This window comes from Tiliqua scincoides, chromosome 3 (genome assembly GCF_035046505.1).
Source record: "Tiliqua scincoides isolate rTilSci1 chromosome 3, rTilSci1.hap2, whole genome shotgun sequence".
Taxonomy (NCBI): Eukaryota; Metazoa; Chordata; class Lepidosauria; order Squamata; family Scincidae; genus Tiliqua; species Tiliqua scincoides.
Window position 1 is genome coordinate 194,070,760 of NC_089823.1, and position 14,385 is coordinate 194,085,144.

The 14,385-nt window shown below is 42.9% G+C and overlaps 1 protein-coding gene across 3 annotated transcripts in view; it reads right to left on the reverse strand.

The window, feature by feature from the left end:
- Nucleotides 1-1,482: 1,482 nt before the first annotated feature.
- The window catches only part of INPP5D (inositol polyphosphate-5-phosphatase D), a 77,650-nt gene continuing 64,747 nt past the window's right edge, over nt 1,483-14,385 (reverse strand). For 2 of the 3 annotated variants that reach the window (XM_066619441.1, XM_066619445.1), the window contains 7 exons: nt 12,975-13,062; nt 11,535-11,684; nt 9,420-9,516; nt 8,979-9,098; nt 5,546-5,806; nt 4,447-4,978; nt 1,483-2,724 (listed from right to left, as the gene is read on the reverse strand). In XM_066619441.1, the coding sequence (XP_066475538.1) occupies nt 2,722-2,724; nt 4,447-4,978; nt 5,546-5,806; nt 8,979-9,098; nt 9,420-9,516; nt 11,535-11,684; nt 12,975-13,062 (1,251 nt within the window). In that variant the 3' untranslated portion in view covers nt 1,483-2,721. The remainder of the gene's footprint in view (nt 2,725-4,446; nt 4,979-5,545; nt 5,807-8,978; nt 9,099-9,419; nt 9,517-11,534; nt 11,685-12,974; nt 13,063-14,385) is intronic. The other variant, XM_066619442.1, reaches the window with a different exon arrangement.

Below are 14,385 nucleotides of genomic sequence, written 5' to 3' on the forward strand. Positions count from 1 at the left end.
AAAAACTTCAAGCTTTCCTGACAGCTGGATCTCCATGGAAATTAGCACACTGAAAGAACATAGCTATTTTAAGCCCTGGTCTAAAGTTGGGAAATGTATCTGTTGGAAGCAAGCTGCTTTTGAGCACTCACAAGAATTTAATGGGGAAATTGCTTTAATAAATGGGCTATGTGGCCAAATCAGCATCTTTGATCCTTGGGCAACAGCCTCCTCTCAGTCAAAAGTGATCTCTCTGGCTGAGAGCAGCTGCCTTGCTGGGCTCTGAACTGGGACCCTGTTCTTATTCCAGGCATCTAGCAATTTTGTTCCATAAGTGGAGAAGAAATGAGATGAATCATGGTTGTTTTTAAATGCTTATTTCAGATGAAAAGATAGTGCTGTAAAAGATTCACTAATAAGTGAGTCAATTGACTTTTTACCTTGTTCATAGCAGGTAATTATAAAAACTCCAAGCACCTTGCTATGGCTAGGACTGCTTCATGTATATGAACTCATAGGTACAGAGCTCTTGGATGAAACTACATTATGCAGGAAATCCTTGACTGAGCTCCTAATACAGCACTTTTTCGGGTGGCAGATGGGGGGGGAGCAGTGAAGTCACAGGGGGTTCCACCCCTGCTGGTCTGCCAGTCACATTGTCTAGGCATGCCAGTGTGACAGCACAGTCTCTGCAAAGTCTCCCCATTTGGTCTCCTTTCCATAGATTAATAGGAAGAGAATAATGGTGGCAGCCGCAAGACTAGAGGAGGATGAGATAGACAGACTGAAACTGCCACGACCCTCTTCCTGCTCACTCTCTTTGTGAAAAGGAGAGTGGGAGGGAAGAGGATCCTGAAGGCAGAACCATCTGGCTTCCTACTTCTCTAGCTCTACCACTGCTATTCTTTTCCTGGCTCTCCTTTCAAATAGGTTGGGTGGGCAAAGAGCACAAGACTTAATGCAATCCTATGCATATTTACTCAGAAGTAAGCACCATTGATGCCATGAGGTTTAGTCCCAGGAGAAAGTATTATAGGATTGGGGCCTAAATCTTTATTCTTTTAAACTTCCATTACCATAAAAAAGAACAATAAAAAAAGAGTTGCTCTGGGGATGGATGGGTTGTGATAGCATAGGTGCCAGCCAGTCAGCCCTATGCACAACTGGCTTTTGCTGTGTGGTGCTGAACCAGTTTTTTCCTGAGCTCAACTATGGAGAGATATTGATGTGTTAAAGCAGAACATGGTAAATTAGCTTCCAGAGCAGCCCAGCCACTCAGTTCATGTTACATCTATACACACCCTGACCTTGCAGCAACTGAAGTCAGAGAAGGGTAAGTGGAAGCTCATTCATGCTGGTTCAGGGAAGAGTAGGGATCACCCAGATTCAGGACATCAGAGCACTACAAGGCCCAAAGACTATGTTGAGCTAACAACCCAGTGTAGACAATTGATAATTTCTTTGGGCACCTTTTATAATCATCACCTTTTTATTTTGCAACAAATATAGAAAAGCAGCAAAGAAGACATCCTCAACAGCACAATTTATGGCAAATCTGTGCCTAAAAGTCATGAATGGACATACAAATTTAAAAAAGACGTAATATTATAGCTGATGACATCTACAATGAAATCAGCTTGATCTAGTAAGATGCTACTGAACTAGCCAGTATGATCTTCTGCTTTATAGACCGATTGCTTTCAGCAGAAGAGCTGGAATGACTGGCTTCTAGCTGTCATTTCAATTTGTTTCACTGTTGTCCTTGAAGATGCTAACAAACCTCTGCATTATCTCCAATTACAGAGTAGACACAGGAGGACAGACCAAATAATTGAGTGTCTTCTGTCTTACATAAAAATCTTTCTACATCTCAGAGGAAGCCCTTTCACACTAATTCATAGTATCAATCAAGAAAAAAAGTGGCAATTACCAATAGATCTGTGGTTCCAAGGGACTTGTTTTTATCACTGCTGAAAATCTCTATTCTTCCTACTACATCCCTCTTGAAGCTTGCTCTTACTTTCTCCCTTCTCCATTGAGGAAAAGTGCTGTGGAGCTGTTCAGCTTTCTAGAGCAGCGGATCTTCAACCATTTTCATCTCACACACACACGCTAAAATTGTCAAGACACACTATCCATTTTTGGACAATTGACAAGGCACACTGCATTGTCAGTGGGGGGCTCATATCCCACAATGGCCCCACTCATAAAATGACCCTCCCCCAAACTCCTGTGGCACACCTGTAGACCATTCACTGTACACCAATGTACCACTGCACAATGGTTGAAAATCGCTGTTCTAGGGGATTTCTGCTAAGTACGTATCACCTTCATGCAGATCTGAATGTAGTAACCCACAATGTAGAAACCTATAAGGACACAGCCTTTGTACAGAACATTCTTTGGATGAGCCCAGCTTGTGTTATTTCCCATTTCCACTGGATCGCTTGAATCACAAATGCTGACAACCTCCTTGCACTTGGAGGAATGAACAAAATTGCAAAGATGGAAAAATCTTTACAGCATTTTTTGATCTCTGATGCCTTAGTTAATTTGGATCTCAACCAGTCTTATACATATCTCAGAAAATGTATGCTAATTTATAAAGATACTCTCTTTTTAAAACAGTAAAAATCCAGGGCTTTGTGCACCGTATCAGAGAATATTAACATGAACTCTCAGAAATGTCCATGCTGACTCCCTTCAGGACTCTTCCAAATATGGCATCTGTGATATTCCTATTCACTGCAAAGACAAAAAGAAAGAACATCCACTCTTCAATTATCTGCAGAATAATTGGCAATGGAGTTAACATTGCCCAGAGACAAGCAGAATACATTTTAAGCCTGATCTCAGAAACTTTAAGCTAATCCTCTCAAGATATAGCTTGCCTCAAACAGACAATGACTCTACTGTAAGTGATGCTGGAAACCACTGCTAGTGGAAGCACTTAGCATGAGGTCAAAATGTCAGCTTGTTTTGTAGAAGCTTATGTGCCCTGCTCTGGAACACACCAGATTTTATTTATGTAAGCTTAGGGTATTTATATACCACCTTTCAACACATTTCTCAAGGCAGTTTACAAGTAAAACTATCTCAATGATAGCAATAAAAAAGCATTAAATAGCAGCAACATTAAAAGATCTGAGAGCATAGAAAGGCTTTTGCCTAGCACTGAAAGGATAGCAGTGGAAGCTCTAGCAGGCCTGTCTGGGGGAAAATGTTTCACAAATGGGGTGCCACAACTGAAAGGCCTCTCTCTTTGGTTACCTCCCATCTTATATAAGTATCTCTTCTCCAACACCTCAGCTCTGAGACTCTCTGGAATAAGACTCCAAGACTTGAAGTTTGAAGTAGCCAGCAAACAGATCTAGACTTATACAGACACACAGTTAAAGTACTACCTGTTTCTTCTAGAGCAGTGTTTCTCAAACTGTGGGTCGGAACCCACTAGGTGGGTTGTGAGAGTCAGTTTCATGTGGGTCCCCATTCATTTCAATATTTTAATTTTAATATATTAGACTTGATGCTACCATGGTATGTGATTGAATTTGGGGAACAGTTACAGACTGGTACTTTGAACAGGCTACTCTGTATATGCTTTTAACAATTATAGTCAATGGGACTCCTGGGTAAGTGTGGGTAGGATTGCAGCCTAGGATTGTCAAAAATTTTCATTCTTGATTATGTCACTTCCGGTCATGACATCACTTCTGGTGGGTCCTGACAGATTCTCATTCTAAAAAGTGGGTCCCGGTGCTAAATGTGTGAGAACCACTGTTCTAAAGTACAGAACAATAGAAGAGCTAAAACAGATGAGCCTGCAATCTAATCTTCTGGAGTTCTGGTTAAGTTCACCACAGCAGTGAGCACTATCTCATCCCATATAGCTCTTTTGAATTGGCTGTCTACTAGAAGCAATTTGTTTTTCAATCCACTTCTGATGTTTATATGCTTAATTTATTTGCAACTCACATGGTTCCTCAGAGGCAAATTACACAACAAGAAATGTGATAGCAAAAACCAGTGCCAGAGCAAACACCACAAAAGTTTTCTGCCTCAGCTTTACTAATACCCTAGAACTCCAGCAGGCTACTGGAGCAGGTTCTCAGCAAATAATACCATTATTTGCCATTAGATATTTGATTTTTCTCTGTAAACCACTTTGTGAACTTTCTGTTGAAAAGCAGTATATACGTAAATATTGTTAATAATAGTAGTAATAATAATATAATACTTGGGTGTAATCCTAACCAACTTTCCAGCACCAAGGTAAGGGGACAAACCTCGAGGAGGCCTTCATGACTGCCCCCAACAGCAGGATGCAGCCCATGCCCCATTGGCACAGCTATGTTAGAGCTGGAAAGTTGATTAGGACTTGAGCCTTGGTTCAATAATAGGTTGCAGTGATTTAACACTCCTAATGCCATGCATTGGCTTACAATCTACTACCAAAAAGTAACGTACCGGCACAATTGTCCTGCTGACAGTCCCATCTTCATTTGGGTGCTTTCTGTGGTGTGGAAGTTCTGAACTCTCACGATAATCTCGCCCCTTGATGTTCTGCATGTCAAGCACCACCTGGCTCTTTGATGGGACAGGAGGTCTGCTGTGCCCGACTTCAGACCTTGAGAGTTTTACAGGCTTCTTAGTTATTGGCAAGAGAGGGTCTAAGTTAGCACAGGGTTTCTGCTTGCTCTGAGTCTTTTCCTCAGATTGGTTGGAACAGGTATAAGAACGAAATCTGGGAGTGGGGACTAGGAAAGGTGGGGAGGATTGTTGCTTGTTGGGTTTGCTGCTGTCAACCTCCTGTGCCTTGCTGAAAGGGAAGCTTGGGTGTTCTTTGCGTGAATGCTTGAAGAATTCCTGCTCTTTCTTAGGCAAGACTTTGTCCTTGGATTTTGTGAAATCATACAGTGGGTTGTCAATCATCTCTGGTTTTGGGTACACTTCTTCTGCTATCAGTGGTTCCACCATGCTTTTCCTCACCTCAGCATACCTGCAATGATTGAGAAGACAACAAGTAAGGAAGGAGGAAAGTCAGGGTAGACCACATGGTAAATCCCAGGGGGAAATATGTCAAAATAACTGTGCTTAAAGCAGATGAGAATAAAATGCTGATTAAGAAGAGGAAATAGGAGAGGGTGGATAAACCATCAAATCCCATAATAGCAGTGATGTTAAAATGAGGTCTCTGCTATTACAGAGTTAGACATAAAATGCATTTAGCTGGGCTGCAAACAGGTTGGTGAAATTAGGGTGCAATCTTGTACACACCTCAGAGTTCCATTGAACTCAATGGGACATACTTCTGAGTAAATATGTACAGTATAGGATTGCACTGTTAGACACATTAACTGCACAAGAGAGTGACAGAACAAGACTTTAATCAGCATGTCTGATAATGAAAACAAGAGGGTGGCAGCATCTCATTTAATACTTCTCGGGTTGAAAAGTGACAGCATTCACTCTCAGCACCTCCAACACAGCAATCAGTCAGACATGATTGTATAAAAGAGCAGGTGAAAGGGGGGAGAGACCAGATAATCTCTAGAGGAAAACTCACAGCTGTTGGTCCTTAGTCCTGGATCCAGAACTTTGATTAGCTGCTGACTGAGTGGGTGGTCTTGGAGAAACAGGTGACAGGTTGGAAGGTGTGGTGGGAGATTCCAGGCCCATTAGAGAACTGCTGTCTTTGGGTTGTGGATCATAAGGCCAGAAGGAAGGTGGTTGGTCTGGTGAAGGGATCTGCTTCAGCTGGCTTGAGCTGGCAGAGGCAGTAGCTATTCGTAAGTAGCTGGGATTGTTGATGTCTGGGGTCACAGTACTGTGGAACAGAAAGAGTTAAGAGGAGAGAAAGAATTGTATTTATTGATTTTAGGAATTTATATCCTGCCTTTCTACCCTGAAAGGGACACACAGAGCATATGGACTCATAGCAAATTGAAATGGATATAACATAAAGAATTAAATATGGAAACTAAGAAATTACAATAAAAACTGTAATAGTAAAACAAACAGTAGTAAGGCACAATGCTTATTGTACAAGTATAGACCAAAGGCCTTTTGAAACAGAAAAGCTTTAGCTCCCAGAGTGAAAGGCCAGTGGGGAGGGGAGGAAGGGGGGTGCAAAGGAACCTTTCAAGGAGGGACTTCCAGAGCCTAGGTGTGACAGCCACAATGTTTGACACCATAACCATAATTCAAGTCACCAATAGTTAAAAAGGGGGAAGAGGAGTAATAAAAAACCCCTAAGGTCACAAAATCTCTTTCCTATTTGGATCAAGCGGAGACCTGAAGCCCCAGCAACTTTGCTGAAATTAAGAGATCTGCATTGGGTCAGTGTCTGCATGAAAGGCTACCTGGGGGGGCCCTATGTGTGCTGCCATGAAAAATTATGCTGAAGAATGGTGGGAAACAATACAATTAATTAACTTTCTTCTGTGGGAAGAAAAATTTGTACTGAAATTGATGAACTCTAATATTACTTGTTTCTATTACACATTTCTTTCTGCATTGGAAAGTGCTTTATGATTCATATCTAAGGTTGCTGATTCATATCTAACTGGTACTGATGGCTTGGCTCCTGTCCCTTTAACAGCAACTTAGAAGTGTTAATAATTAAAGATTCTTCTAGTGAAGAGACAATGAAGGGAAAAAGATGTCACCTATTTGATTTCCATATTCCCAGGGTGCTGTTAAAGCCAGTCAAAACAAAGGCAGCCAGCCCTGTTTGTTTCATTTATTTCTGCAGCAACCCCATGAGGTTAGCTTAAGAAACTGGCTTGTCAGGGGTCATTTTGTGAGCTTCCAGGTTGATCAGGTCTGACCCGAACACTTTGAAGTCACTTTTGTACTGCATCTGGGTAGAAGGAATTTCTCCAAATGCTTCCACAAAGTCACATAGCCCTGCATCAGAGAACATCGCTTGAGTTGGTACAAAGGCAGGCATTGCCAGTACATGTAACTGCACAAGTGTCAGTGGGTGATAAAGAGAGCTCTTTCATATAGCAATGGGAGCTGCTGCTTAACCTAACATGCATTCTCCAGCCACTCAGTAGGCAAGAAACATAAAAAGGGGGACAGACTTGTCAAACTGCTGCTGGGCTCTCTCTTCACTTATTTACTTTGGGTTTTATTTTAAATAATTGCACATTCAACCAAGTTCAACACTGTTTTATGCAGGGGGGCATGCTTTCAGTGTAGACAAGTGAGAAACATTAATGCCATTAAAAATAATAAATGGCAAACATGTATTTGAAGCTATATGGATTACTTCTACATTTCATCTTTTGTTTTTCCAAACAAAGACCAGAAACAATGAATCACTTCATCTTCCTGTCAAATAACCCATGGGGAACTATATGAAGTACTCCTATGGCAGCTAAAGGCAAGGTTAATAGTTGATTTTGGAGCTTATATCATGAGCACTGGGGAAAAAACACTGAAAGTCAAGGTTTCAATCTTATTTACGCACAGTGGGAGGACGTAGATGTATGGGTGCACACAATTCAGTTCAAGGTTAAAGTGTTTTTTTTTAAACAATGTCTTTTCTGGAAAAGTACACATTGCTTTTCTGCAAGGGGTTTCTCAGGCTACAGGATATGAAAGTACAGTATTTCTTCTACAAAAGTTGATGTTCATGATATCTCTAATGCTTGAAAAAGCAGACCTGAAATTTTTTTTCCTGTTAGGTGGCATTATTTGTGCAAAGTGTACGCATTTTAAAAGAAAACACAGAAGTGGAAAAATCAAGTATGACACTGTTGCAAACTTAGGGGAGTTTGGGGTGCTCAGAGTTCTTGGTTCTGGAACCTTAAAGCCCTCAAGGCCACCACCCTGTATGCACCAGTGCCTCAGTCCAGGGACACTGAGACTCTCTAGGCTTAACCCTTGCAGGCACTGAGCTCTTTCTTCAATTAAAGCTTCAGTCCTCAAGTTACTAGACCTCAATGAGTACTTGGTAGCTTGCTGAATGGCTAGGCAGGATTCTGAACCTTTGTTCCCAACAGACAATGAAACAACTTAGTAAAAGAGATTTTAGTTTATTAACTACATAACGTTACATAAAGTTACAGTAAGGCAGCAAATGCTAGAGGCATAAACATCTAGAAAACATATCAGCAATAAAATAATAAAGCTAGCTGGCTATCTCTATTAATCCCTATCTCTCACCTGGGTCAGTTACTCTTGTAGATCTTTTAACCCCAAGGCTACCTATGAGGCCAGGTGCCCATGGTAGACAATGGAGCTCGCAGCGTGCAGGATGTTGCACCCAAAAACTCTGTTCAAGAAGGAACACACACACCCCTTGGGGCACTCATTATTATACTTTTTACGCTAATAGTGCTGAGGTGACTTCACACTTATTTAGACTGTCCAATCAGAAACTTTTGAGGACAGAACCTTCTTAAAGTTGGCCTGGTTGCTAGCCCCTCATAGTTCTTTACCCCTCCCAATTGGAGATCCATAGCTGCATTCCGCTTGATCAAGTGCCTCTCAGTCTACTGAGGTATTAAACATTCCAGTGGATTGTAATTCTTGTTGTCTGTCCTTTCTGGCCAGCAAAGGAGAGACAACAGTCTTTTTGTTTGTTTACTCACATTCTTGCAGCTAGGAACTGCTAGCCACTTCTCCATTACTGACTTAGTTTGGTTCAGGCTTCACATGCTAACCTAGGCCTAACATGAACGTATTCATGACAGACACCCATAGCCACAACTTAACCAATGAGAAGGCAAAGGTTTCTAATATGTATCTATCCTTCAATTGGTAGCTAAATACGGAACACTGAAAATGAGTTTTGGATATCATTAGCAGGTCCTGAATTACTGCACAAGGTGGGGAAACAACAGAGCACTAAGATGGCCCTTAGGGAATATGGGATGGAACAAGTGACTATCCAGTCAGATCCAGTGTATGTCTTCCCAGCTCCTCCAGGCAGGAAAAAATTCTTCTATATGTTAGAAAAGCTTAATAAGGTGAAATAATGAGGTTACCGTAAGAGGTCGTCTTTGCCCGATTCATCTACAGATGCTGATGTAGTCCCTCGAAAGCGAGCAATAGCTGCTGCTTCTTTGGCCACCCAGTGAGTAGATCTCCTACTAGAAGAAGAGCCCCTTTCAGGGAAAGGAGGGTTACTGAGTTCTGAGAGCTGGCTCTATTAATATGTCTTAATTCAAAGAGAAATCAGTGTGGCAGCTTTTCTTCCAGGCAGCCATTTCTCAGATCCACAACATTACAAAAAGTAAATTCTCAACATTTCATTGTTTTGGGTTTGTTTGTTAAGAAGGGATCCGTAGAAGCTACTTTCTCAGATAATAACTTGTTTATTTGGCAGGACACATTACCTCTGGCAGATACAGCTCTGCTTTATGGCAAGTCACCAGTCAACATGTCAATCACTTTTGCACATACAAAATTAGCCACCTGAAACCTACCTATTCCCCTGCTCCCACTCTTTAGCGTAGTCTACACTGCTCATTCCCTTCATAGGTTTCTGTCCAGCAGATTCATCCCGTTCAACCTTCACAAAGTCTGGAGAAAAGACACACACACACCAAAATCAGTTGTTTGGGTTTGTAATCTGGTAAGATTCTTGGTTTATGAGAAGCTAATTGTCTATGCTCAGTGTTATGCCTCTCTATTGTAATGTAATTGATTAATATCAGTCATCAGGGAAGCAATTATATGGTAAACTCAAGGGCAAATGAAACTTTGGAGAGTTAATTTTTTGTGTAGCAAGGGGGAATAGTTTGGCACTTGTACTATGGCTGCAGTCCTATCTACACTTACCTGGGAGTAAGTCCCATTGATTGTAATGAGACTTACTTCTGCATAGACATACATAGGCTTGAGCATTAAGAATAGTCATGGGAGAAAGGAATGGGTTAACAGATATTTAAGAAAAGAATCTCCTGTGCCCTCACTTAGAGTGGCTGTGCTACTGAGACCTGCATCTGACTCAGGCTGCAGTCCTATGCACACTTACCCGAGAGTAACTCCCATTGACTATAATGTGGGTAACTTCTGAGCAGATATTCATAGGCTTAGGATATCAATAAGGTCTAAGCAACCACTGTGGGTAGACTGTAGACCAGAAAGAGGAAGGATGCTGTGGTGAGAACCATGTTCCCCCTCGAGGTTCCTTCTTGCCGGATTCACTCACATGTGGTAACACCTGCATCTCTCCGAGGTTAGACCTGCTGTTGGGGCTGCTGCCCATCTTGACAATCTCTCATGCTCCAGAAAGAGAGCATGACTGGAGCAACCTAGCCCACAGTTTATTTATCTTCCTCCCTCTGTAGCAGAGTTTGGGTGGTTAGTTAGTTTGGGTCAGTACCTGAAATTAATAATTAATTTTCTTTCTTCACTGTCTACTTAGAGTTTCCAAGGGCAGACCTTGAAAGTCTGAGTCCCTCCACCTTTCAGAGTTGTGTAGAAATGAGAATTTCCCTTTTACATTTCTCAGCAGATTATGTTTGCAAGTTCTTGATAGTGCCCCAAACACTTCCTGCTTTCATAGGATTAGAGAGGGATTTCTGTGTGCAGAAAACTACTATTTTGGTTGCCTCAGTGATCAAGAAAATCACTGATTTTTCTGTGAGATTTTAAATCCTGTCTGGGAAGTGTTTGGTTTTCAGTGAAAATTGGCATTGTTCATCTGATCTTTTCAGTGATACAGATGCTACAGCTCCTGTCTTTGGTTCAGTTGAGGTTTTGTGGTGCCAGCTGAGTGCTATCCTTGGCACTCGTTTTCATCAGATCTGGTGGGATCCGATGGGGAAAAAGAGAGACAAGTGAAAATTGAGCTGTTGAATTCTGAAGTCTATTGTACGTTACTGATAGATAGAGGGCTCCCTTTCTCTGTTCATCTGCTTGGAAGCAAGAAGAAAATGTAATAGGGATTCTGTGCATCTCCTGCTTGTTTCAGACAGAGTCTCAGTCACAGAGAGGGAAAACACTTTTTGATAATAGAAACAACAATCACAAGTCCTTTAATTTTTGCAACTATCATATCAGAGGTCTCTTTCATAGGTCCTCTTTCAGAGGTCTCGTTCTTCACAAGAGTTAGAGCTTCTTTCACACATGTCCTTTCTATGAATAAAATCTCTTTGAAAGAAAACAACTTTATGTTCATATGAATTTTTTCTAACAAGGAGGAAAAGGGGCATGAAAAAGGCAAGCATCCAGGTCCTTAGCACTTTCTTCCAAGTCCTATATACCCTGGTAACACTGCCCAGGTCATCAGCAGGTATCAGAACTTGCACCCCACATCTACAACTGATAATTTAATGACTTTGCTGGTTTATTCTGGAGCAAATGGGGACACATCCCAAGGCAAATGTCTTGAATGAACTTGAGGTCTTTCTCCAGAATGTCTGCAATAGAAATCAATTCCTCAAACTAGCATCATAATCATGGAGAGACAGCAATCTTACAGAGTCATTTTTGGCTGCATGCAGCTGTTAGGAAAACAAACCCCACTCTTTCAAATGCATTACAGGAGTTCTTATTGGGCCATGAACAAGATTGTGCTTGATCCATTGCCTTACCGTATAGTTTCTCCCTCTGCTTTCCTTGGGAAGTTTGTAGCTTGAATTCACCTTGGAAGATACCTGTCTTTTCCCCATGGTGTGTAAGCACAGTTCGGATAGGGACTAGGGATTCTGTAGCTCCACTTTGAAGGGCAATGCAGCCTTCACCTGAAACAACAACAGGGAACTGATCTTTGACGACATGGCATATCTGATGGTAATCCAGGGCAGTGTGCACCCCTGTGTCACCTGAATCTCCTCCCCAAATGCTGCCTCTGTGTGTCCTGTCCTTACCCTCCATGGATGAGATGGGAGGGTGGACAGACAAGCAGGAGTGCCCAGTCTCCTTCCCTTTACTGATAATGTGCAGAATGCATCCTCCCTGCTCCACACTCTGAAATGAACAGGAGCAGCATCCACCACTCCCATTCATTTCATAAAGAAGCAATGTAGTGCAGGGAGGCCACCCTCTTTGGAAGTAAAGGGAAAGGTGGGAGTGGGCTCCAAATTGCCTGTCCCTGCCTATTTGATGTTGTCTGCTTGGTGGGGAGAGGTGATCTGGAGCTGCAGCAGCTTTTCTTCTCCCCATCTTTCCAGTAGCACAGGAAGGAGAAGCGGGCTGCTGCTTCCACTATCCACTCCTGACTTGCTCCTAGCAGGTTGGAAGAGGATCAGCGTGCCCCATGGAGCAGCAGCTTAGAGCAGGTGCAGAAAGATGGGCTGGGGCTTGTCCATTTGCAGACCCTCCAAGGATGCCTAAGGGTACCACTCCACCAGATAATTTTGGGTCGCCTCATGGCAAGGACAACCCTATAGCAACCGACTGCAGACATCTAAGTAAACAGGACTAAGACATCCTGAAAAAAGGATTTTAAAAAATGTGTTCTTTTGTGTAGCTCTGATTCATTTCTCTACTGGTGGGCTCACTGGAAGCATTTGGCTAATGACTACTGCAAACAGGAGGTTGATGCCCATTTCAGTAGGGCTTGTGCAAGATCTTCCCAATGGACTCTGCTTATCAGGCCTGCAGGCAGTGTTTGAGCATGGTGTAAACACTAAAAGTATGAAACATGGCTATAGGAGAAGCAATATATTCTGCTAGACTTCAACCATGCTGCATTTATGTGAAGAAGTTTGTACTGGTCTGAACAAAACTACTGTGAAGGAAACTATTGTGAAGGAAATTTTAATTCTGCAAAACATATCTCCATTATGTAACTGATATTTTGAGGGTGGATAAACGTACAGAGAAGTTAATCCTAGTCAAATACTCATAGCCTTCATGGGTACATAAGAAGATGACATGTTACCTACGTAGGCTACTATATTTCTATAGCAAAAAATGAGAGCACCATAACGCTTGGAAATCTAGTCCTCTGCTCTCATTCTTCCCCCACACTTTCAGCAATTAAAAAAAATGTAAGCAGAAACTGACTCATGCACAAGGCAAGGGCTCACCATAAGATTCGTCACTGTCTGATGACTTAATGCTGATCAAAATGTGTTGATCCAGTAGGTATTCAGGGTCTGAAATAATTGGAGTCAGCTGCAAGGAGAAGTCCAAAGATTTTAGCAAAGTTAAAAAAGAAAAAAGAATCTAATCTCTCCCAGTAAGCAGCCCTTTCCCCTTATGAATGAATTGGGCAGCCCAACCCTAACTTGCACTGGAACAGGCAGGCCAAGTGGCCTGCACTGTATCCAGTGCAAGGTAGGTGCTGGCTGGCGAGCAACTTGGAGTAAGGGATATTTTCCCCTTACCCTGCACTGTGTGCCAGCCACCTACTCCATCACTGCGTTGCCCTCAATGGGCCAACTCAGATCTGTGTCAGCTGTTTGGCAGTTTGACATGCAGAGACTGCACAGGGGCATAGGATATCAGTGCTGCCACTGCTGATATCTGCCCCTGGCCTGCCCTCATCACGCCCCTGGCCAGTCCTGATCCTTCCCTGGAACACCCTGAAACACCTCTCCACTGACATGCCTTCTCCAGTACAGATCCAGACACCAGATGATTGTACTGGTGGCCCTGGCCCATGCGCCGTTGCAGCGGCTGCCATGCCAGCAGCCCAGACCTTGAGCTGATGGAATGCAAATTCTGACCCTGCCAGGCCAGGATAGGACTGGGTCATTAGGATGATTTGCAGCTATTCTTCTGACAGCTAAAAGGGGTATCACCAGAACTGGCACTTTGACATCAGCTTCATTTGTGGCAATGAAGCAACCACAGTAGCTGAATAGCATTGCCACTGCTTCACCACATTCTTATGGTTGCTTTTCCTTCCACTGCTGTGGAACCACAGGTGGTTTGTGCTTCATGCCTGTTACAAGAGTTATAGGCTTTAGAGCGCAATCCAGCCTTGCTCTTAGATGTTGCAAAAGTGCCTTCTCCACAAGTGGAAGGGCGAGCTTGCATCGGCTGAGTCAGGCCAGCACAGGGGTCTGGAGGGGGAGGACAGAATGGGGGCGTTCCAGGGTGGGGGGAGGGCAGGTGGCAGGCTGGATGGTGGGAGGACTGGGCCCAGGAAAGGAGCAGGACCAGGATCTGGCACTTAGGCTGGATCCTAACCCCCCCTCCCTGGGCGGCCTGGACTTACACCAGGTTGCTCAGATCTGTGCCGCCTCTTTAGGTGGAACAAATTCGAGTAACCCTAGTGGGGCAGCTGTTGCGTGACATGGGGTAAAGGGAACAAATTCCCTTACTCAAAGTTGTGCTGCAACACAGCCCAGCTCTACTCTGTACGTAGCTCAGCCGACCTGGTTGCTCCAGGGCAGATTAGGATTGGGCTGCCCATTAGTATAGTAGGGAGTTTAATAAACTGATTAAGCAATGGGAATAAATTTTAACTGGAGTGAAGACATTTTAATTGTA